The 23,587-nt window shown below is 36.4% G+C and overlaps 5 protein-coding genes across 5 annotated transcripts; 3 read left to right on the top strand and 2 right to left on the bottom strand.

The window, feature by feature from the left end:
* Nucleotides 1-685: 685 nt before the first annotated feature.
* On the top strand, nucleotides 686-1,380 carry LOC108807489 (agamous-like MADS-box protein AGL23). Its single transcript, XM_018579775.2, has one exon. The coding sequence runs from the start codon at nucleotides 817-819 to the stop codon at nucleotides 1,378-1,380; it is 564 nt and encodes a 187-aa protein (XP_018435277.1). The 5' UTR covers nucleotides 686-816.
* Nucleotides 1,381-7,546: 6,166 nt separating this feature from the next.
* LOC108810145 (glutamate receptor 1.1) lies at nucleotides 7,547-10,748 on the top strand. The gene is made up of 5 exons (XM_018582275.2): nucleotides 7,547-7,831; nucleotides 7,941-9,133; nucleotides 9,335-9,647; nucleotides 9,913-10,244; nucleotides 10,328-10,748. Exons 1-5 carry the CDS (start codon nucleotides 7,570-7,572, stop codon nucleotides 10,661-10,663), a joined length of 2,436 nt encoding a protein of 811 aa, XP_018437777.1. The 5' UTR covers nucleotides 7,547-7,569; the 3' UTR covers nucleotides 10,664-10,748.
* Nucleotides 10,749-11,675: 927 nt separating this feature from the next.
* Nucleotides 11,676-14,079, top strand: LOC130496964 (glyceraldehyde-3-phosphate dehydrogenase, cytosolic-like). The gene is made up of 9 exons (XM_056989727.1): nucleotides 11,676-11,804; nucleotides 11,886-11,915; nucleotides 12,009-12,109; nucleotides 12,524-12,639; nucleotides 12,721-12,820; nucleotides 12,957-13,103; nucleotides 13,193-13,253; nucleotides 13,350-13,590; nucleotides 13,666-14,079. The coding sequence occupies exons 1-9, from the start codon at nucleotides 11,801-11,803 to the stop codon at nucleotides 13,880-13,882; spliced, it is 1,017 nt and encodes a 338-aa protein (XP_056845707.1). The 5' UTR covers nucleotides 11,676-11,800; the 3' UTR covers nucleotides 13,883-14,079.
* Nucleotides 14,080-16,023: 1,944 nt separating this feature from the next.
* On the bottom strand, nucleotides 16,024-16,657 carry LOC130497017 (40S ribosomal protein S16-3-like). Its single transcript, XM_056989823.1, has one exon. The coding sequence runs from the start codon at nucleotides 16,603-16,605 to the stop codon at nucleotides 16,165-16,167; it is 441 nt and encodes a 146-aa protein (XP_056845803.1). The 5' UTR covers nucleotides 16,606-16,657; the 3' UTR covers nucleotides 16,024-16,164.
* Nucleotides 16,658-17,049: 392 nt separating this feature from the next.
* On the bottom strand, nucleotides 17,050-23,338 carry LOC108837058 (probable UDP-N-acetylglucosamine--peptide N-acetylglucosaminyltransferase SEC). The gene is made up of 26 exons (XM_056988684.1): nucleotides 23,016-23,338; nucleotides 22,524-22,669; nucleotides 22,350-22,448; nucleotides 22,219-22,269; nucleotides 22,015-22,131; nucleotides 21,881-21,937; nucleotides 21,406-21,525; nucleotides 21,245-21,307; nucleotides 21,077-21,155; nucleotides 20,857-20,966; nucleotides 20,715-20,768; nucleotides 20,573-20,640; nucleotides 20,396-20,498; nucleotides 20,099-20,301; nucleotides 19,820-19,916; nucleotides 19,654-19,725; nucleotides 19,485-19,561; nucleotides 19,032-19,401; nucleotides 18,814-18,924; nucleotides 18,647-18,733; nucleotides 18,435-18,562; nucleotides 18,262-18,344; nucleotides 18,085-18,190; nucleotides 17,777-17,923; nucleotides 17,567-17,687; nucleotides 17,050-17,472 (listed from the first exon to the last, which is right to left on the bottom strand). Exons 1-26 carry the CDS (start codon nucleotides 23,158-23,160, stop codon nucleotides 17,359-17,361), a joined length of 2,928 nt encoding a protein of 975 aa, XP_056844664.1. The 5' UTR covers nucleotides 23,161-23,338; the 3' UTR covers nucleotides 17,050-17,358.
* Nucleotides 23,339-23,587: the final 249 nt, after the last annotated feature.

Genomic DNA, 23,587 nt, shown 5'->3' with positions numbered 1-23,587 from the left:
TTGGAGTTGAATTAGTTAACAATAAATAAATTGGAATATTTGTAAGAGAATCTCCTAAGACTATTCAGTTCTTAGAATATAAAAGAAAAAAGATGAAGATAGTGATCAATGTCATGACAAATTCTATAAAAATTGTAGATGGATTTTAGAGTTAGTCTTCTATGAAGATAATTTATTGTGTGATTGCAGTTGAATTAGTTAACAGTTAATAAATTATATTTAAATATTAATATGTTTTCTTTTTAAAAAGTGTCATTTTAATACTTTTTACATAAAGTAAGAAAATTATTAGAAAACATTTTGGTCCTTCACTAATATATTAGTAAACATTTATTTAATTTTCTAATTAATATATTAAAGTAATGAAGTTTAAAAATTAATACATTACTTAAAATTTGTATTGAAAATAATTAAAATATAGAATGGAATTATTTAAAATAAAATAAAAAGTCTTAAAATGGCATTTTTAAAAAATGGAAAGAGATTTTGTTATGTCTTTGAGAGATATAGATATGTTCTCAAGATTTAAACTAATTGAGTTACCAATTTACAGTCTTAGTTTGTTGACTCTAATTCTGCAATAATAACTACAAGATTTTTAAGAAAATATATTAAGTGGTTGCCAAATAATTAGTCAAAAATGCAAATCATTCAATACAGTCTCTTCATAAACATTAAATGTCTACCAAACAAAATAACTTTGCTTTCTATACATCTATTTTCCTATAAATATATTGTGCACGTGCATGGTTTTATCAAGACACAAAACTAAATAACCTATAAGAAACCAAACACTCCGGTTCCAAAAACGTGACGATGAAAAACACAAAGGGAAAGCAAAAGATCGAGATGAGGGAAGTGGAGGACTACGAAGACAGAATGACTACGTTTTCGAAACGTAAAGCTGGGATTTCAAAGAAGCTGAACGAGATCGTTGCGCAATGCGATGTGGAAGCAGCTTTGTTGGTTTTCTCTCAAGCCGGAAAGCCTCACACATTCACACATCCGTCTATGGAAGTTGCTGTTGGTCGAGTGAAGAGCCATTTGAGAAATGAACCATCCGGGAAAGACGACACCAATACTGCTGGATCACTGGTGGAAGCTTATAAGAGACAAAAGATCGAAGAACTTAAGAAACGGTTTGTTGATTTGGCTGAAGAGTTAGAGATGGGAGAGGAGAAAGAAAAACAATTGAGGGAATCGAAAAGTGAAAAGAAGTTAGAAGAAAAGTGGTGGAATGATGAAGGCTCGAGCGTGGAGGAGTTGAAGCAGATGCACCAAAATTTTGTGGAGTTAAATGTTAGCTTATGCGGTACGGCTACACAAGAAAAAGACGGTGATGGCTCATCTTCTGATCTTGCGAGACGTGGATATCCATGATGGACTTGTTGATTTTTTTTCGTATTTGAATTCCTGATTCTTATGTTATTTCTCTTTATTGTTTTCTTTTTTCTTTTTTTTCTTTATTGTTTTTTAAACTCATTTCTTTTCTTTATTGTTTTCTTGATATATTGAGTTATATGGTGTGGTGATGATATGTGATGAATCATGAAATAATTCATCAACTTCTCTTGACTTCTATAGCTAGTCGTTGTCTTTCAAAATCGTTTTGAAATTTATGTTTATTATCTTCTCGAACTTAAAAGGTGAAAACCATAATGGTATAATTAATTTCATATTCGTCTTAGACCAAAAAATTTCATATTCGTTGCCGTTATTTAAACTCGTACGTACCCTTGATCGTTTAAATTTTTTTTTTTAAATACAATTTATCATCGAATTTGTAAGATCTATGAATATAGCATAAATTTAAATTTTGATAAGAAACTTATGAAAAATTCGGTAGATTTCTTTTAGATGAAGTTTGGAGGTGCTCGAATGAGCTCTAGTGACTACATTCATGATTGTGTGTTTTGGGTCTTCTATTAAGATTTTGTGTTCGGAGCCGAGTTAGTTAACAATTAAAAATTAATAGATTATATCAAAATATTAAATTTCCTCTTTTATAAAAATGCCCTTTTATTTTTTTACATAAATTAAAAATAATAAAAAATTGTCCATCATTGATATATTAACCAAAAATTCTAATTAATACATTAAAGCGATGACTTAAATAAAATACTAATTACAGATTTATATTGAAATTATAAAATAAAATTTTGTAAAATAAAATTAAAATCTTAAACCGGCATTTTGGTTAATTGGAGAGAGATTTTTTGTTGTTATGTTCGAGAAAATATATATGTTCTCAAGATTTACACCAATTGAGTTAAGAATTTATAATATTAGTTTGTTGACTCTAATTATGCGATAAAGACAACATTTTTTTCAAATATATTAAAATGGTTGCCAAATAATTAGTCAAATATTCAAATTATTCAATGCAGTCTCTTCGAGTGGCAGCTGCAGCTAAGAAGCATGTGGATCATTTGACCCATATCAATTTTAAGAATTAATCAAATTTAGGCATAAATTTATAATATATCTAAAATTATTGGTTGAATTTTAGTAGTTTGACTCCTTTAATATCTAATTAATTTCGTATATATAAATTTTTGATCCCGATGATGTTTTTTCCTAGTTCCGCCACTGGTCTCTTCGTAAACATTAAATGTTTACAAACAATATGACATCTTTCTATACATCTATATATTTCCTAAAATATATTGTGCACATTCTTGGTTTTATTAGAGCAGAATTATCGGTTAGAATTACTTAAGAGTTATCATCTTGTTTTCATATTATTTAGTACATCTTCAGTAAATAATTTTAACAAAAATTCTCATTAAAAATTAAACAAATGAGAGGCTGCCATTTATAAAGTAAGCGTGTAAAAATGTTCAAACCAATACTGTGCACCACAACGGTATCATCCTCTCACTTCCCATTTTCTTTTTCTTTATAATTTACTAGTATTATGGCCCATGCTATGCATGGGCAAAGTCATTGTTAAAATTATTCATACCAAATTTTTTTGGTTCAAAGTGTATCATTGTAATTTATTTTAACTGAATAAAAACATAAATCTTGAGTTCTGAAGTGCTGAAAACTTCAGACTGTCTCACTAATTTCTTTCAGCATATATAGTTTTGCTAAACTCTGCCTGTCTACCTGCTACCCCTAGAATCTTACAAGTGGAGCTAGCTTTTCATTAAGTGGTTTCACTTCTAACATGTGAGATTCAAGCGTCTTGAGGAAAACTTTTAATTGTAAATCAGTATATAAGACAAAAATATAATAAAAATTTACAGATTTTATAATGGTTGAAAATATGTATAAATATCAGATGAAAACATATGCTTTAGTATTACCTGCGATCACGTTCGTTCCATATTTGATAGGGATCTGGAGTGAATTCTACTTAAAAAGTTTCAAACCTGAAACAAAAGATAAATATTAAAACCTACTCAAATGCTTACAGAAAAAAACAACATAAATATAAGAATGTCATTTACATCCAAATCAGCTAAAACTAATATTATTTGAAGAAGCATATTCAGTCTTTGCACTCTCGGCGTTAACAATAATTTGCATGTTAAACAAAGACTGTTGTTAGACAATCATGAATCTTTTTTACAAAAAAAAAAGACAATCATGAATCTTAAAATGCAAAATCTTTTAAAATTTAGCAAAGAAAAAATAGTTAAAAAATGATTACCTTCTACGGTTGTATCCCCTAAACGTTAACCAAATATAACATTGAAGGATGATATATTGAGAACAATTGGTAGAACACTATTAGATGTAACATGAAAGAAATGTTAAGATTTGATTGCCGTTAAACCTTGAGAAGTCGACACCTTTTTCTTGGCATTTTTATCCAGAATTTCTTTTTTTTTTTGCTAAATGATTTCTTACTTTTATAGAAGCAAAAGAAGTTGTAGTTAGTGGGAGGTTATTTAGACGTAGTGGAAATGATTTGGTTAAGAGAATATAAAAGAAATATTTTTATTAGTTTTAACAGAAAAAAATGAAATCTATTTTATTAATTCTTCAGCATGACCAATTGATAGAGGTTATGTCTAACTACTTATTCTCATGTTTTACTTTTTTCAAAAATGAAATATAACTTCTTATTTTATATAACTGCACATAACGTTCTGATTTAAGAATTAAAAAGTTGTAATTATCTATATACGTTGTAAAGAAACCAAAACGTAATCCCTTTTTTCGGGGTAGTGGACAATTTAACAACCACATATAATTTCTGATATCAACATTAATTATAGTTAAACTGCTTCTTGCTTTTTAACTGTTTTTACGGGCTTAACAAAATAGTATATATAATTGATATTAAAATATTGAAACAAGTAAAAGAAAACAAGAAGCAGTTTATATAGTTTTATAGCAAACGAGAAGTCATAGGACGGTTGTATAATTTTTATAAATTTAATTTCTTTAACATATAAAACTACAGAAAATGTTACAAATAAATAGGCATACGGACATAATGATTAGGAAGAAACGAGCATATGACAGATCAATTTTAAATTGCTATTAGATTCTGATATGTCCCTAAAAGGGCGGGTATATATTTTTGTTTTACATTTTTTTTTTTAATTTAAAATTGTTATCTGTGTTTTTAGTTATATTTGTATAATATTTTTAAATGATTAATAAAAAGTTTTAATAATTATATTAAAATAATTGGACCACACTTATATCAATAGATAATGTTCATGTTTTAATAGTATTTATTAAAACCTCTTATTAATCATTTAAAACAATATTATACAATTAAAAACAAAAATGTGACCTTAAACACACAAATATGACTTAAATATAAATATAAAAATTAAATTTATAACAAAAATATAAAACAAAAAATATATCCAATTATATTTCTAAAAAGTTAAAAACAAAACATATACTCCGGGATAGCTCATTCTGGGATGCAAAGGAGGATGGTAAAGGCTCTTGGATTTGGAGGAAACTACTAAAGCTCAGGGACATTGCTTTTCCTTATATGAAAGCTGTTGTTAACAGTGGTGATGATGTCTTTTTCTGGTTTGACAACTGGCTCGATCAGGGGAAGCTTATTGATATCACTGGAGCTGCAGGTACTATCCTCTTCGGAGTTCCCCGCAATGCAAGGATCAGTGACATCGTGACAGAGGGCAGATGGAACATCAGAGGCTGCCGCAATAGAAGCTGGCCAACACTTCATTGTCAGATATTGGACACTCCTGTTCCTTGTCCTGAAGCAGGCTTGGATGTGAGGCTATAGAGGCATTCAGACAGTCAGTACAAGGCTACTTTTTCCGCTTCAGAAACTTGGCAGCAGCTTAGACTCAAGCGGGAGACAGTACCCTGGAGCAAGGTCGTGTGGTTCTCTCAGGGGATACCTCGGTACTGCTTCATTACTTGGCTGACTGTAAAGAACCGTCTCTCCACCGGTGACAGAATGCGAAGTTGGGGTGTGCAACAGCACTGTCCCCTATGTGGGGAACCAGATGAATCGAGAGATCATCTCTTTTTGCGTGTCCTTTTAGTTATACGGTTTGGGATAATGTGGCTGGTCGTCTTCTAGGCCAGAGAATGAACCCTGACTGGTCTACGACCCTTTGTGCTCTGCATAGTTCTCGATTTGCTCCTATGGACTGGGTTTTGGTTAGACTGGTCTTTCAGATGACTATCTATCATGTCTGGAAGGAGCGCAATGGAAGAAGGCATCAGAAACCTTGGGCATCAGCAGCTCAAATTACTCGCTCCATAGACAAGATGATGAGGAACCGAATCTCATCCCTCAGATACGGGCCTAGACACAAGCTGACAGGTCTACTGCGCAAATGGTTCAAAGTAGCTCCTTAAACTTTAGATTTTTTTGCTTCTACTTAGCATAGCATAACATATTCTTTCCTGTAAATGTTATCCCACATATCAATAAATATGAAATTTCATCAAAAAAAATAGTGAATGCCACATGTCAAGCACAAAATTGCCAACTTACTTCTGCTTTATACTATAAAGGATATTCTATCAGATATCCACCTCCATTTTACTCAATTAAAACAGAAAACTAAAAAACTTACCCGAAACCAAAAATTCTAGTTCCTAAAAAACGTGACAATGAAAGGTAAAAAGGGAAAGAAAAAGAAAAAGATTCGAAATTCTGTGACAAAAAAAAAAAAAAAAAAAAAAGATTCGAAATGAAAAAGGTTGCAAGCCTACGAAGTCAGAACTACTACGTTTTCAAAACATGAATTTGAGATTTTAAAGATGAACATGATCGTTACTCTATGCAAAGTGGAAGCAGCTTTCTTGGTTTCCTCTCAAGCCGGAAAGCCTCATAAATTCAGACATCCTTCTATGGAAGATGTTGTTGGTCGACAAGTAAAGAGCCGTTCGAGACATGAACCGTCTGAGAAAGACGATACCAATATTGGATCACTAGTAGAAGCTTATAAGAGGCAAAATAACGAGTAGGCTAATATATTTCACTGAAGAGTTAAAGATGGAGAAGGAATTGAAGAAACCGAAAAATGAAAAGAAGTTAGACAAAAAATGGTGGAATGTTCCTGCTGGCTCGAGCATGGGGGAGTGTCTTCCTATCTTGCGGGATATGGACATTATGGTGGTGACGACGCAGGAGCGTGTGAACAAACTTAATTTAGTCTAATCCTATTTGAATTACTGATTTTTATGTTACTTTCTTTTGTCGTTCTCTAAATAGATTTGGTCATCTAATTGGTGTAATGAATCAGGAACTACCTCTTTATTTCTAAGCTAGTCGTTGTCTTTCGAATTTTATTTTCAAATTTATATTTATAATCTGACTTAAAAAGCAAAAGCCTTAATGATATACTTAATTTCATATTTGTTGTCGCTATGGTAGAGTTTTTGTAAAAGCTGATTGCACAAAAATTCTTAAACAATTTAATACAAATTATGCGCAATGAGCTTTTACAAAAAAAAACTTTACCATAGAATTTTTTTTTTAAAGAACAATATGAAACTTCTTTATAAGATTCTTCTTCTTTTTTTGACCTTTTTTTTGTAACATTCGAATACCAATTATTAGATTATCTTCGACATCTATATCATTTTATTAAGTTTAATAGTATGACCCATAAAGTTCTTAAACAAATGACTGATATTTTGTATTTATATTTGCACAGCTACTCATCTGCAGACGAAGTAAGTTGCCCACACGTATTTGTAGTTGTATTGGTTAAATAGATTGCCCATGCTCTTGCATTATACATGCACCTCATTTAGACTTGACGTGATATATTGCTTGTTTTGTGGAAATCGATCTCTCGTCCCTCACTCCCTTGATCTCATATATCTTGATATTATATATAGTACTCTGTTTAGCTAATTTATTGCAAGGAAATTCACAACTAGTCAAAATTAAACACTAGTTTAGCCATCTCTCGATCGGTTCTGTTACTTGATAGTCAAACTTGCCTCGAAGACTTTTTGCTCGTTATAAAAGTTGAAAGTTTTGACAATGTCCATGTAACGCATTGACTTTTGACTATGTGATAAAAATAATTTGATTTGAGATGATTACGACAACACAAAAAAATCAAAGGGAACGGTGCAATACGCAGCCATACACAATCAATGGAGATTCTGATTTCTCTGCTCGTTTGCTTACTTCTCTTTCCGACGATTAAACCAGGAGTAGCTGATCAAAACGACGGTGTTACAGTGGACGTTAGGGTTGGATTGGTGGTAGACTTGGGTTCCACGGAAGGAAATATTCTCGAGACTTCTTTTGCCTTGGCGCTTTCTGATTTTTATCGCATCAACAATGAATACCAAACCAGAGTCTCTGTTTTAGCAAGAGACTCTCAAGGAGATCCTCTCCTTGCCTATTCTGCCGGTGAGTTTCATCTTCTTTATTGCGTTTTTCATAAAACTAGTTGATTTTTTCTCGATAAATCACAATTTCTTTTAGTTATTTATTTATTCATGAATGATGAATGTAACAGTTACAAACCTTATCAAGAATGCAAAAGTGGAAGCTATTATTGGTGCACAATCGTTACAAGAAGCCAAGCTTCTTGCAGTAGTTAGTAAGAAAGCTAAAGTTCCTGTAATATCACTTCTTGCTCCAGATTCTTTATCTTTGAACAGATATGATCACTTCATTCAAACCACGCACGATCAGACATCAGAAGCTAAGGGTATAACAAGTCTAATACATGATTTAAACCGGACATCGGTTGTGGTTATATACGAGGATGCTGATGATTGGAGAGAGAGTTTGCAAACACTCGTGGAACATTTTCAAGATGAAAGAATCAGCATCGATGGTACTGCTTCTTTCTCCGGATCATCAGGAGAAAACCATATGATGAATCAGCTGAGGAAGGTTACTTATAAAGTCTCAAGAGGTGCAGTTTTCGTGGTGCATATGTCTGAGAATCTTGTTTCTAGTCTCTTACAATGTGCGGAGAAGTTAGGTTTGATGGAACAAGGTCCTGTTTGGCTTCTCACCACAAGAAGCATGAATCATTTTCATTTCTCCAGCCATTTTGCAACTAGGTCTATGCAAAGGGTGATTGGTTTCAGACCCTACGTTCCAGTATCATCAGAGACTATGGATTTTACTTCAAGGGTGACAAATGCATTGATGGAAACTAAGCGTTATAGTGTATGGGCACACGGTGTTGCTTGTATTCTAGCAACCGCAGCAGAGAAGATGAGTCTAAAAAAATCTGAAAATGTATCATCAAACCTTCTTGAGACAATGAGGCAGATTAGTTACAAGGGTTTGAGCCATTGTGACATTCAAATGGTTGGCAACAAGTATCTTTTAGGTACATTTGAGATTGTGGATATGGTTGGAACAATGGAGAGAAGAATAGGATTATGGAGTTGTGATAAGTTTTGTGAAAGAAGAGACGTCATGGCTTCTTCACCCAATGATCTTGAGATCCAAAGGCACCGTTTACTGGAAGAGAATGGTGAACATAAGAAGTTGCTTAGGGTCTTAGTACCAGCAGGAAACAAGGTTCCAAATCTAATGTCCATGCGTCTTGATACTGAAACAGGTCTCTATACTGCTAGTGGATTTTGCATAGAAGTTTTCAAGACTTGCATTGCTCCTTTTAACTACCAGCTGGAGTTTATACCTTACAACGGGAGCTATAACAACCTTGCTTATCTACTCTCTACTCAGGTGCGTTGCAAAAACAAAAATTAATAGTCAAAATGGTATATGTATAGATGTTTAATTGTTAAATTAGATCGGTCCAAACCTAAAACAATTGGTGATAAATGTATTAGTTCATCTCTTTTAGTAAACTTCCCTATATTAAAAATCTTTCCCAACTTTCGATGTAAGAGATATTGTCTCTAATAATGTGTTTTGCTTTGACAGAGTGACAAATACGATGCAGCTGTTGGTGATATAACCATCACTTCCAACAGATCTTTGTATGTTGATTTTACTCTGCCTTTCACAGACATTGGTATAGGAATCTTGACGGTAAAGAAGAGAAGCCAAGGAATGTGGACTTTCTTTGACCCTTTCGATAGATCCTTGTGGCTAGCAAGTGGAGCTTTCTTTATCTTGACTGGAGTTGTTGTTTGGTTGGTTGAACGGTCCGTTAATCCTGAGTTTCAGGGCTCTTGGGGACAACAACTTTGTATCATGCTCTGGTTTGGATTCTCAACCATTGTCTTTGCTCAAAGTAAGTCTGTTTAATCTCGTATCTGTTTCGAAAATATAAATTTTATAGTTTTGACGGCATGTTACAACTAAACATTTTAAATAAATATTTCTTGAAAATTTATAACTTATTAATATCAATGAATGAAAATACCACAAAATATATATATAAAAACTGTACTTTTTTGTCTAAAAAAATCTATAAAATTAACTTCCAAAAAGGAGAGAGTAATGCTTTTTCTTTTTACTGTATACTTTGGTCTGTAACGGGTGCACATTCTTGGCAGGAGAGAAGCTGGAGAAAATGTCATCAAGATTCTTAGTCATAGTTTGGTTATTTGTAGTGTTGATATTGACATCAAGTTATAGTGCAAATTTGACATCAACCAAGACCATTTCTCGCATACAATTAAACCATCAGGCGGTTTTCACCTCTACCACTTTAAATAATATGAAGCTTGGATCCATTAATGCAGTCGAGGCATATGCTCAAGGTTTGAGAGATGGAACTCTTAGTCATGTTATCAATGAAATACCGTATCTCAATCTCCTTCTCGGATACTATCCGGATGCTTTTGTGATGACAGATAGAGAGACTAGTACTAATGGCTTTGGGTTTGTACGTACCTCACCTCAAAAATTTTATTATCTCCATATTGGTTTGTTAATTACCTTCATTAATCTATGTTTAAATGTTTTCAGATGTTCCAGAAAGGTTCAGGTTTGGCTACAAATGTTTCACGAGAAATCGCGAAGCTAAGGTCATTGGGAACTCTGAAGGACATAGAGCAGAGATGGTTTCAGAAGCTGGATTCATTGAACGTACGTTCCAACGCTGATGATGTTGCATCTCTTAATGACGTTGATGAATCATCTAATAGGTTCAGCTTCCGTGAGTTGCGTGGTTTGTTCATCATTGCTGGAGTTGCTCATGCTCTTGTAATAGCCTTGCATCTCGTTCATATTCGTCAGGAGATACTCATCAAACTACAAAGTTTCTATCTACTAGTAAAAAATGATTCATCATTCACAAGATGATGCAGTATAGCCTTCGTGTTACAACTTTCAAGAAAGTAGTACAGTTGTAAAGTTTTGAAAAGAATGTCACATGTGAATATATACTTACTCCTAGTTTTAAGTCTATATCAATTTTATTTCATGCTATTTAAGTCAGAACAACACAACAAATGACTCAAGACAAGAAGCATTACTTCTTTACACTATAGAAAACATCTTTCTAGTATTTCTGAATAAGATTAAGAAATATGTTTATAATCAGCATACACATATGCTGGTTACATTTTTATGCTGCAACATGGAACGAACTAATAGTTTTCCATGAACCACATGGCTTGGACTAGTGGTTTCGAGGAAATTTCGACCCCAATACAGATTTGGTTTCGAAATCCTGTATGGTCACGCGAATTAGCATTAAATTACAAGGAGTGGCGTTATTTCGTAGAACTAAAATGGGCTGACTTTGGTCACAAAATCTCTATGATTATAAAATAAAATAAAAAATAGTTCTCCACATTTTCAAATATACGTCATCTCATACGCAACTTTTTGGATACTATCATGAAAATTAAATTGAACATTTTACATTCAACTTTACGTTGACTTAGGAAATAATAAAATACTAAACTGGTTTTAAACAATGTAGAAGAGAAGCAAAGAACATAAAATTATAGTATTTTTTATGGACTTTATTAGTGGGGGCGTTACGTTCTAGAAAATTGAAATAGTCTACTAAAATGGGCCGGCCGCACTTGTCACCCAGACACTTGTCAAATACAGTACGTTTCATGCCGACTCGACCTTGACCCGGCCCGTTTCATGGTTTAAAAGAATCTTCTAGTTCATCGCGTGAGGAGCAGACGCCATGAACTCGCCTAATCGCCTCAATTAAGAGTCAGGGGTGACGACATTTTTCTCAGAATAGTGTGGCTTAACAACGATAAACAAGGGCAGCTACGTCATTTCGCCTTTTAGGTAAAATATTAAAAATCAGATCTGACTTATTTCCCAAGAAAAACTCTCCACCGTTAGATCCTACCGACCCCTTCTCCACGTTCTCGTCTCTTTTAAATAACACCTCTCTCTCTTCACGGATCTCACTCACTCACCATCGTCACTGTTTAATCTCTCGTCTTCAATCTCTCTCTCACACTCACCATGGGTGAGTAATATCTATTTTGTTGAATCGGTTTGTGATTATGATGTTGTTTATTCTGATGGTTTTTTGGATTTCTGTTTGTAGCTGGCGGTAAGATCAAGATCGGAATCAACGGTGAGTGTTTTTTGAATTAGGTTTGTTAGCTCTCATATTCGTAGCCAGATCTATGAGAATCTGACGTTTTGGTTTATGATGTAACTCCTATAGGATTCGGAAGAATCGGTCGTTTGGTTGCTAGAGTTGTTCTTCAGAGGGACGATGTCGAGCTCGTCGCCGTCAACGATCCCTTCATCACCACTGAGTACATGGTTTGTGGATCCTTCCTTCCTTCGAAGACGTCGTTTCGATCCGTTTTGATTGTTTATTATGCATATGTGCGATCTCAGTGTATAGAGACTGTTTTATTCAGTACTCAGATCGAGAAACTGGTTTAGTTTATTGTTTGTCGATGTTGATAAGCTTTTAAGATCTCCTGTGGATCAGATGATTGTTTAAATGAGATTTGAATAGAGTTTGAGAAACGTGTGATCTAGTGTGTAGATGGTTGTTTTTATTCAGTACTTAGATCCAGAAACTTGTTTAGTTGTTTGTTTTGTAGCTTGATAAGCTGATTCAGATCGTAGTGCCTTTATAATCTTATGGATTCGCCTGTTTTTGATTGGTTGCGTGAGGTTTGAGCAATGTTACTGATTACTCTCTGTGTGTTTGATTGGTTGATGCAGACCTACATGTTCAAGTACGACAGTGTTCACGGTCAATGGAAACACCATGAGCTCAAGGTTAAGGATGAGAAGACTCTTCTCTTCGGTGAGAAGCCAGTCACTGTCTTTGGCATCAGGTACTACTACATCTACTGTATTATTAGGTTTGCTTAGTGTGTATGTATTTTAGTCTTACGAGTGATTTGTCTTTTGTGAAGGAACCCTGAGGATATCCCATGGGCTTCGGCTGGAGCCGACTTTGTTGTTGAGTCCACCGGTGTGTTCACTGACAAGGACAAAGCTGCTGCTCACTTGAAGGTTTGTTGGATGTTATATACCATTATAGATTGATTCTTATGCTGTAGCTTGTCGGCTTTGGAAGAGTTTCAGTATATCCCTGTGTTTCAGCTTGTGTTATGATGTTTCGGCTGAATGATTGATTTATTTGGTTCAGGGTGGTGCAAAGAAGGTTGTCATCTCTGCCCCAAGCAAGGACGCTCCCATGTTTGTCGTTGGTGTCAACGAGCACGAGTACAAGTCCGACCTTGACATTGTCTCCAACGCTAGTTGCACCACTAACTGCCTTGCTCCTCTTGCCAAGGTATACATTATCTCTTGGCCAGTTAAAAATTAATTTGATAGTGAATACTTTTTCTCGTTCTATTGCTAATCTTGGGAGTCTACTTGTAGGTTATCAACGACAGGTTCGGAATTGTTGAGGGTCTTATGACTACCGTCCACTCTATCACTGGTAAACTTACGAATCTTCAATAAATGTACAACAAGACTATTTTGCATGTAATAGGAAACGCTGACACTAATGTGGGGTTTGCGTTTATGTTATCAGCTACTCAGAAGACCGTTGATGGACCATCAATGAAGGACTGGAGAGGTGGAAGAGCCGCTTCATTCAACATCATTCCCAGCAGCACCGGAGCTGCCAAGGCTGTCGGAAAGGTGCTTCCACAGCTCAACGGAAAGCTGACCGGAATGTCCTTCCGTGTTCCCACCGTTGATGTCTCAGTTGTTGACCTCACGGTTAGACTCGAGAAAGCTGCAACCTACGACGATATCAAGAAGGCTATCAAGTATGAAAGCTTAAATCATTAGTTTCACATCTTACGTCGGTAAAGATATAAACTAACTGGTTGAATTGTTTACAGGGAGGAATCTGAAGGCAAGCTTAAGGGAATCCTTGGATACACTGAGGATGATGTCGTCTCAACTGACTTCATTGGTGACAGCAGGTCCAGCATCTTCGACGCAAAGGCTGGAATCGCTTTGAGTGACAACTTCGTGAAGCTGGTGTCGTGGTATGACAACGAATGGGGTTACAGCACCCGTGTGGTCGACTTGATCGTCCACATGTCCAAGTGCTAAATCTGAGAAGGTCTGAGAATGGTGTTTGGAGGAAGAAGTCCTGTGTTTCGTTTCTGCTAATGGTTTAAATTTGTCGTTTTTGAATAAAATTTCTTGGGATTTCAATCTCCTTTGAGTTTAAGCGAATCTCCCTCAGAGTTTGTGAAGAGGATCTTTTATGTTTGGCTTTTGATATATTGAGCTGTGTTTTCTCAGGATTCTAAGTTTCGTATAACAAATTACAATGTTTTAGTACAACACACCGAAGTCTCTACTTCGGTCCCATCCCTAATTAAATGTTTTAGTACAACACACCGAAGTCTCTACTTCAGTCCCATGCCTAATTAAATTCCACTGCACTAGAGAATCAGTTTGTCTTTACCTTCTTCCCTTGAGCTTTCACCATGTTCATGAACACAAAGGACCTCCAAAATCTTCTTTTCACATTGTCGTATCTTCCATTTTGTAACTGATACATCACACATTCGACACATACAAAAATAATCTATTACAGTTTCAGGAGATTCTCGAGGGAATCAAGTTATGATCAAACAGTTCAGTGATATATGCACATGTTAAACATTACCAGGACTCAGGATCAAGTTAATTACTGCAAGGGAACAAGATTAAAACCCAAGATCATGTGCGACTGTTGAACTCATACAGTTACCTCTATTAAAGCGTAACTTTTGGTTTCATATCTTAAAGAGCTTACGTCTGACTCTGACATTTGTTTCTTGTTCTCATTGTTCCTGTATGTAAGTTTTTCTCTATCTTGATGTCTGCAGATTCTCTGTATTCAGCTCCTTCGTTGTAAATATTTCCACAGCGTCCAAGACCTAGTCTTTTATATCCCAGTATCGACCAGTGGTCTTGAACTCAAAATGAAGCTCCCTCAAGTGAACATCTGTTTCAGGAAAGTTTAGAAATATGGAAGATTCGAAGAAATACAGGTACTCCTTTAGATCCAAACATAGCTGGTAGATGGTACTTGCATGATCCATGTCCAATGTCCACGCCATTCTGAACGCACCAGATGTCACATGAAAGCCTCTTTGCACCCATCCATTCATCGTCCTCATCATCCTCATTGTCATCTCCGTAGAGACCATGAATTTGAAGAATAAAGGAAGTAGTCTCTCTCTTGCTCGGTGATGAAACTCTGCAGGCAGTGCTTCACCAGGTAAGAGTGCAAACTTGCAATCCAACATATGGATAACTTCTCTGGCCTCTTGGCTCAGTTTGAAACAATTACAGAACTTTCAGAAAACCACATACATTTTGTATTATCAGCGTAACCAGATATTATAGAAGGAAAGTATCTCTACAAAGTCTACTGTAAAGCCCAACATTTTGACAGAAAAGTTGATGTCTCTCAGTCATGTTTGGCTCCACCATCGTTTGGAAATTTCTAAGAAGTCAAAAGAAACTTTTTTTAATCTTCTTCACAGATACCCACAAGGCCACAAAGACTTAAAAAGTCTAAAACAGTGAATTGATAAATATAGATGGAGGAATAACAAGGTAAGGATGATCTTATAAATTTGGTTCCAGATGATTTCCACACATACTAGTTTCTATACAGCTATGGAGCTTCTCTAGTAGTTTTACAACAAAAATACTCCGTTTGCAGAAAAAAACAATGTAACCACTTTGGAAAAAGTTATTCTATATTTCAAGAAGGAAGAATAACGATGAAGCAGTAATCAAATCAAAGTCTAAGTTGGCAGAAGTTGCCAAACTCATGACTGAACAATCTCCTAAGATTGCTACTTTTGCTTTTTCTTTAGAGATAGGAACATGTGCTCAGATAAGAAAATCAACTGAGAGAGTTGATGTTTTTTGGAGTTCTGTAGATTTAACTTTCGGTTTTTTTTTTTTTGGAAGTTTTACAAACAATGTACTAGGTCTTTTGTCATTCGTGTAATCTGAAATCAAAATTGAACGATCAAACTTCGCTAACGCTGATAGATCCAAAGGATGAGTATCTTAACTTTGTATACAGAACAAGATCATACATTAGACAAAATTGCAACTACTGGTTAGAGAAACACACTTTGGCAGATCATTTCCCTAATCCTATATTACTTGATCAAACTATAACTCCTAATCATTTCATGAATCCAAATACACCTAATAGTTTCAGACAGTGACCAATCGACTTCACCAAACCAAAAAGTAAACATTTAACTTCTTTGCTCAAAGTAACCATTATCCAATAACCATGAAACGAAAATTTAAAGTCTCAAACTTTGACAATACGTAACCCAAAACATTGAGACAAAGACGTTAGAAATACATTTCTAACGGTAACTCTTCTGGAAACGAGATCGAGCACCACGCCCACCAAACTTCTTCGGCTCGCACCTCCTCGGATCCGCCACGAGCAGAGTCCTATCGTACCTACTCAGCACATCCTTGATCTCCTTCTTCGACTGCTCGTCAACGTACTTCTGGTAAAACGCCACGAGAGCTTTAGCGATGCTCTGACGGATCGCGTACACCTGGGAGGTGTGACCGCCGCCGTTGACGCGGATCCTCATGTCCACTCCGGCGAACCGGTGCTTTCCGAGGAGAAACACCGGCTCGAAGATCTTGAACCGGAGGATCTCTGGGTTGAATAGCTCGATCGGGGCGCCGTTGAGCTTGATCAGACCGCAGCCGCGCTTGCAGTGGGTGACGGCGACGGCCGTCTTCTTCCTTCCGAAGCATTGCACGGATGCTTTAGCTTGTTGAGTCGCCATGGCTAAGGGTTTTTGATTCGGTGCTCACTTGCAGCAGCCGAAGTGATATATGAGGAAGAAACAAATAAAAACCCTAATGTGATAATGGGCTGAGTTAACTTTACAGGATTTGATTTTAAAGGCCCATTAGTTATTAGGTGAACACGGGCTATTATGTATTGTGCATACAAACTGTAACGTATTAGCGAATTGATACTTCATTGCTTGCTACTGTGAGTGTTAATCATTTTACTGTTGACTAACATTTTAGTAATTAAAATAGTTTTTTTGTGTTATAGTGTGGTAAATTCAGACAATTCTTTTTAACTTTTTATTGAACTTGTAATAGGCACACATGCTGCTTGTTTAAATATTGAAGATTATATGGTTTTCGTTATAATTGAAATACACCATTTTCTAATGCATGATATAAAACCCTCCATTTACCAATTGGTTTCCACAAAATGATCCAGAACACAGATTTGAATTAAAGTTTAATAGCGTTGAGGTTTATATTACACACTGATATGGAATGTTTGTTTGTTTATGTGATATAACATTGGGATCTAAAGGATATAACATAGGTGATGAAATGATAACATCACAGCAAGCTTTTGTTATAGTATACAGCTCCATAATGATAGCAATCTTATATCTCTAATAATCTTATCAATCTGCTACTAACTCTCTTCGGGGTTTTGTTTTTCTTTTTAATATACAATGCCGAGTGAAATCTTGTTTATGCTCTCAATTTTCTTTCCCCCTCATTTTGTTTTATCTGTCGTGTGGGAACTCCATGTCGTTTTCCACTACTTTGAAGTGCTGAGGCTTCTGTCCAGAGCAATGGAGGTTCCACATTTTGAAGTACGACCTCTCAAGATTCTTCACCTGTAGTAAGTAGCCACATGGTAAAAACTAACTGGTTAAAGAAACAAACCGGAACAAGAGAGGAAACAGAGAGACATGAACCAAGACTACTAACCCAGCGCATGGTGTCAAACAGAGGACATGTTAAGCGGCTGGCCCTCAGTTCCTTAGTCAGTGCTTGAAGTTTCGGCTTGTTAAGCGCCAAAGAGACAGCCTTCTCTTCGTATTCCTCCAAGCTGTGATTTTCAAATCACAGCTTTATTATGAGTATCTCTCATCATATAAAGTAAAAGAATGTAGTAGTTTATGCTGATGAGACACTCACCTATTAACAATCATCTCATGTCCCAGGCCAGTTGCGAGACAGAGTGATCCAGCCACTCGAGTTGCCATTTTCTCAAGTGGCAATGTTATCATCGGTACGCCAGCCCACAGCACATCTGTTCCGGTTGTGTGTCCGTTACACAGAGGCCTAGAGGGGACAAGCAAGATTGTGTGGTAAGAGTGTTGAGTTTTTTTTGTGTTGCTTTTTCTTTTCAGAAATGTAATGAATTTAGAAAAAAAAAATATAATGAATTTTTTGTTCAAAAAAAAAATATAATGAATTTTAGTAGAGTCGGAAAAGGAACTCACGTGTCGAGGATTACATCTGCAAGTACACTTCGCCTTATATGCTCATTCTTCATGGCAACATCCGTGAAGATAATCTGATCAGCCTGCACTCCTTGAGCAGCAGCATCTGTATATACGGTTTATTAGCAAATGTTATAAGAAAAGACGAAAGAAGAAAGGGACAAGAAGAAAACGTACATGCGCGAAACCTCATCTCTCCAGCTGCAGGGAAACGGAGAAGCCAAAGAGCACTGTTGGGTACTCTTTTAAGAACGTTGCACCTTCATAGGCATTCAAAAAAAAGAAGAATTAACACAGTTTTGCTGAAACAAATATAAAATCACTCTCTCTACTTAAGAAAAACATTTTACCAAGTATTGACGATCTCAGGATCCATTTTGTACAGTTGGTTGAAGCATCCAAAGATGAATTTATCTTCAGGTAGTCCATAGTCAGATCTCTTCGGCTTAGACTTTGGATCCAACACATCCTGGTTTTTCTGCAGATAGAATTTACACAGTTGATATAATATTCAAAAACCACATGAAGGTCCAATAAAAAAAGTCATATTCTCTGATCATACCTGCTTGTAATCATTGACAAAGTAGCAGTGAGGAAGATGGACAAGCTTCTCTGAGTAAATATGTGCATATTGCAGAGGAGACACAAACTGAAAAGGAAAAGAGAGTACTAATGAGTCAATACATTGGGAAAAAAATAGATTATTCAGAATTTTTGTCAATTGCCAACCTCATCAGTCACTAAATAGTCGATGTAGGTTGCTCCAGTTGTACCCGGGAAGCCCATATATGAAACCTGGATTGGTGCAGGCTGCATAGCAAATATCTCATTCCTAGCTCCCTGCACAGGTTATAAACCAAGAACCATTACCAAAAAGTTTCCATGGAGGTTGGTTACTGCTCCAGACTCCACAGTAAACAAGTTTCTGAACTGTTCTGAGCACATACCTTGGTGTAACCATTTAGATTTATGAGGATCTGGATGTTGTCTTCGTTTATAGTCTTGGCGATAGCATCGGACGACATAGCAGAAACGTCCAGGAAATGCTCAGCTTCTGACTGGGTACGCTGTCTCCACTCAGTGCCGTCATTTGGACTCAACGCATAGCAGAAAACCTCAACGTTTTCTCTGTTGTGCATCCCAAACACTGATCCCATGAGGTGTGACAAGGGATGGTTACCAAAGTCACTGCTCACGTATCCAATCCTTAATCTCTTGTACCCTCCCTCGCGTTTTACAGGGACACCAGCTGGATGGTTGAAGGGAGGTAGTCCAAAACGGGAAGCAATTATAGAGCAGTGTGCAGCATATTTGCGACTGAAAAATAATAGGAGAGACTTAATAAGGAAACAGACCAATAAACATGAGAAATTTTTAGGTTTTGAGTTTCAGCTTCAAACCTGATTTCAAGGGCAAGGATGGGATCAATAGGATATGCTATTGCATGGAAGGGCTGAACACTTGGAAGGACAGACATCTGAAGACACAATAGAAGATATGATGAGCTACTTCCTTACTCTGCAATAACATTAAAAAAGTACCAAAAGTATTGTGGCGTTATACACTTACATTTATTTGCCTCCTAATAATGCCTTCAACTTCAGTGAACATTTTGCTGCGGTCCTCCCAACAGCATACACACTGACACAGCAGCAAGGAAGAAGAATAAACTCATGAGAAGACGATGAGAAGTAAACAATAGCCAGAGAAAGGATACAGGAGCTAAAAGTCCTACCTGCAAGGTGTGCAGAAGGTTGCAAGTTGCTTCTGGGAAGTCTGGTCGTAGTAGCAAGGCCTGCTTATAGCTCGTTATGGCAGCTTCCACATGCCCACTGCTTATGCAAAAAGGTCCAATAAATATCTTTCTGATGGAACAGATACAGTCTGTTCTAGTCTAGACATCTTAAGTGTTATTAATCGCAGAAACAAACGCCTAAATAAGATGAAAGCACCATAAGGACTGTACGAGAGATACAAACGTTTCTAGTGAAGCATAGATACTGAGAAGGCATACCTATCCTTGTAAGCTGAGGCCAGGTTTGCATGAGCTTCAGCCATTGTAGGACGGAAAGTAATAGCATGCATGTAATCCTGAATTGCTTCAGTTACCCTCCCGATCTCTTTGAAAGTATTTCCTCTATTAACAAGAGCATCAGCAGCCAATGGGTCAATACGAAGAACCTCATTATAGCAGGATATAGCATTCGTGTAATTTCCCTGCAGTTAAGGAGGAAAAACAACCACCATAAGTCAAACATGTTCAAGAGTTCAATAATGCTTGAGATTGACAAAGGAGTATGTAGCTAGCCACCTGTTGTTTGTAAATTATCGCAAGGTTATTGAAAGGAGCAGATAGCCCTGTGGTTACAGTCAAAGTAGCTTGGAATAATGAGGAAGCAGGACCCACCATATTCCTGTTCAAAGTTATGAAATTACCGTAAGTAATAATGCTTGTGTATGTAGTAAGAAGTTGGAAAGAACCACATACCACTCCATATATATATTTCCAAGATTGGCCATTGCTTGTGGATGATTCGGTTGTAAATGAAGACAATGCTGCAAAACAAAACCACATGTTCGTCAGGAATGCGTGAATTCATTAGCAAGCCTCAAACAGGAGCCACACTTACATTATAACACCGAACTGCCTCATCTACACGCCCAATGTCCTTCAACGCGTTACCCTTTAAGTTACAAATGCAAGAAGATCATATGTTAGATATATAATTCATAGACCATAATACTCACATAATATGTATTATTGATGCTAACCAAGTTGTTGTAAGCCTCTAAGAAACGTGGATCTCGGGAGATAGCCTGCTTGTAGTGCCGAATTGCTAAATCCAGTTGACCTTGCTCATAGTATATACTGGCTATGTTTCCTGCGTTAAGTAGTTATATATCAGTAATGAAATAAACATCAAACAATTACTTGTACAATTGAATTTTATTACAGATAAAAGCATTTACTTGGGGGTCAAAATACACTTACCAAATGCCATTGCAAAATTTGGCCGCGTTTGTATGGCATGCTGATAACACATGATTGCCTCTGTAGGTCTCCCCAGAGCCTTTATAAACAAAGATCAAAGAAACTTGTGTTTCTTATATTTTCTAGAAAGCACTGTTACAGTGAGCTTTTTTCAGAATATAAACGTACCTTATACACGTTTCCCAGATTAAAATATGCATCAGGGAATACAGGTTTCAACTTCACAGCTTCCTGGTACATTGATAGATTCAGCCAACATTAGTTAAAGCATCAACATTATAATCAGAAAAAAAAAGGAAAAGAAAAAAACAATTGAGAGTGAAGAATACCTTGTAGTATTGAAGGGCTCTGTTGAGATCACCTGACTCCATGAAAAGACCAGCAAGATTCGACCATGCAATAGCAAACGTTGGTTGAATGCGAACAGCTTCGAGGTAGCAACTGTATGCCTGCACAAAATATTACATTCTAACAAATTTGGACTCTAGTAGAGGATCCTGACTATAAGACTGACGATCATCCCTGCCTGCCTTTCAGTATGTCTGTATTGATTGTGGATTATGACACAGTACAACACAGAAAAAAGAAAATGAAATGCGTCCATCAGTAATGGCACTTTGATAAACCAGTAATCAGGCTACAGATGTGATGCTAGATTACTAGTGCATCACGTCACCATCCATTTAGTTATATTTTATTTAGGTTCAATTATTCTGCCATTGGATAAATCAATTGTAACACCCACTACATCCATAACAAGAGAGCACTAGAATAAAACTTAAAGAGCTAATTAACTAGACTTACTTCCTGAATTAATCCTTGAGCCTTCATCAGATTCCCCAGATTACTATGTGCATCAACCTAGTGGGGAGGGGAATCACATTATCAGGTGAGAAGAACTTGTTTTAGCAGGACAAAAAGATCATAAATTCCAATACCAGAAGTGGATTCAATGAGAGAGCCTGCTGACAGCATTGAGTTGCCTCGCTGATTCTTCCCTTTCGCATGTATGCACTAGCTAAATTCGACCAAGCATCAGCATAGTTGGGCTTCAGCTGAGAAACAGATCGAAAAGAATGAGAAAAAAAGAAGATAAAGTAACAGCATCAGTGTTAGCAAGCAAAAATTTGATGTAGCAGAACCTCAATGGCAATCAAGTAGTAGCGGATTGCACGATCAGTGTCCCCTTTTTCCTGAGAGAGAGTGGAACACAGATATATATATAATTAATTGCCAAGTGACAAACTGATCAAGTAAAGGACAAGCCAGTCACCTTCCATGCGTTCGCCATGTTTCCATAACACTCAGCAAACTGAGGTTGGATCCGAAGAGCTTCTTCATTTCTAGCAATGCACATATCATATTCTTGGAGCTGCACCACATGTAAGACACAAGTTAACAACTACAAGTTCCTTTTAGTCAAAAAAAGAAAGCAGAAAAACAGTACCTGGTAATAAATAGCACCAATAAGAAGAAGATTATCAGTGCGTAAAGGGTTCCTCTGGTAAACCAAGTTGCTATGCTCCAAAGCTTGTTTGAAATCGCCTGCTTTGTAGAGTTGATGAGCAATTGTCAAGCGTGCATCATCATCAGCTGCACAAAAAACATAAAACAAAATTAGAGTATAAATCAGTAACACATAGCAGAAACAAAAACCGCACAGACAGAAGCTAAACCAATAGCAGTCACATTCTCACAAAAAGCAATTAACTTTTTTTTTTAATCCCAAAACGAACAAAGCTAATAACTTTCCTCACCCCAAATATAGATTCCAGAAAAGGGTAAAAAGACAAAAAAAAAAAACACAACACAAGTTACAGTTTGATTCCACCAAAAGCTAAGATCTTTCGAATTAACCATAACAAAACTAGATCGCAAAACCTAATCAAGGATCAACGGATACAAACACAGATCAGGAGGATTAAAACAAAATCAGAACCTTCGTGAGACTTATTGAGCTGATGGAGAAGACTCGAAGCCGACGACGACGAAGAAGACGACAAATCGAGCTTCCTGGAGAAAGCTTCGTCCAGGAAGACAGGTCGAGTCATCATCATCCCAGCTCCGTTTTTCGACGAGAACATCGCTTCTCAATTAACAAAAAGCAATCTCCTTTAGATCACGAAAGTCTCCGGGACTTGGCCGGAGAATCAAAACCACCGATGGCCAAAAACCCTAGAAATCGAAATTCGTTTTGTGCCCCTTTCTCTCTGGGACCTTCCTCGAGCTTTGTTGTTGTTGTTTGCTTCCTTCTTCTTCTTCTTCTTTAGCTTTTTCTCTGTTTTTATTACTTTATGTTATTTCCTTTTTTTGGACCAATCAGAATCTCACAGACTTGAATGCTTAACACGTGTCGATGTTTAAGCCGTTTGATTAACGCTCTGGTCAAATAGTCAACGAAATCTGAGCAACCCCAGAGAAGGTGTGATTCTTTTGTCTCTAGTAACACGTGTCCATGTCGCAACAGTGATTTACTTCTCAAAGGTTGTCCTAATAGATATCCACCCAGTT

The sequence above is a fragment of the Raphanus sativus genome, chromosome 6, assembly GCF_000801105.2.
Source record: "Raphanus sativus cultivar WK10039 chromosome 6, ASM80110v3, whole genome shotgun sequence".
Classification (NCBI taxonomy): domain Eukaryota; kingdom Viridiplantae; phylum Streptophyta; class Magnoliopsida; order Brassicales; family Brassicaceae; genus Raphanus; species Raphanus sativus.
Note: the sequence above shows the minus strand (reverse complement) of the source record. Positions and strands in the feature narration are given on the sequence as shown.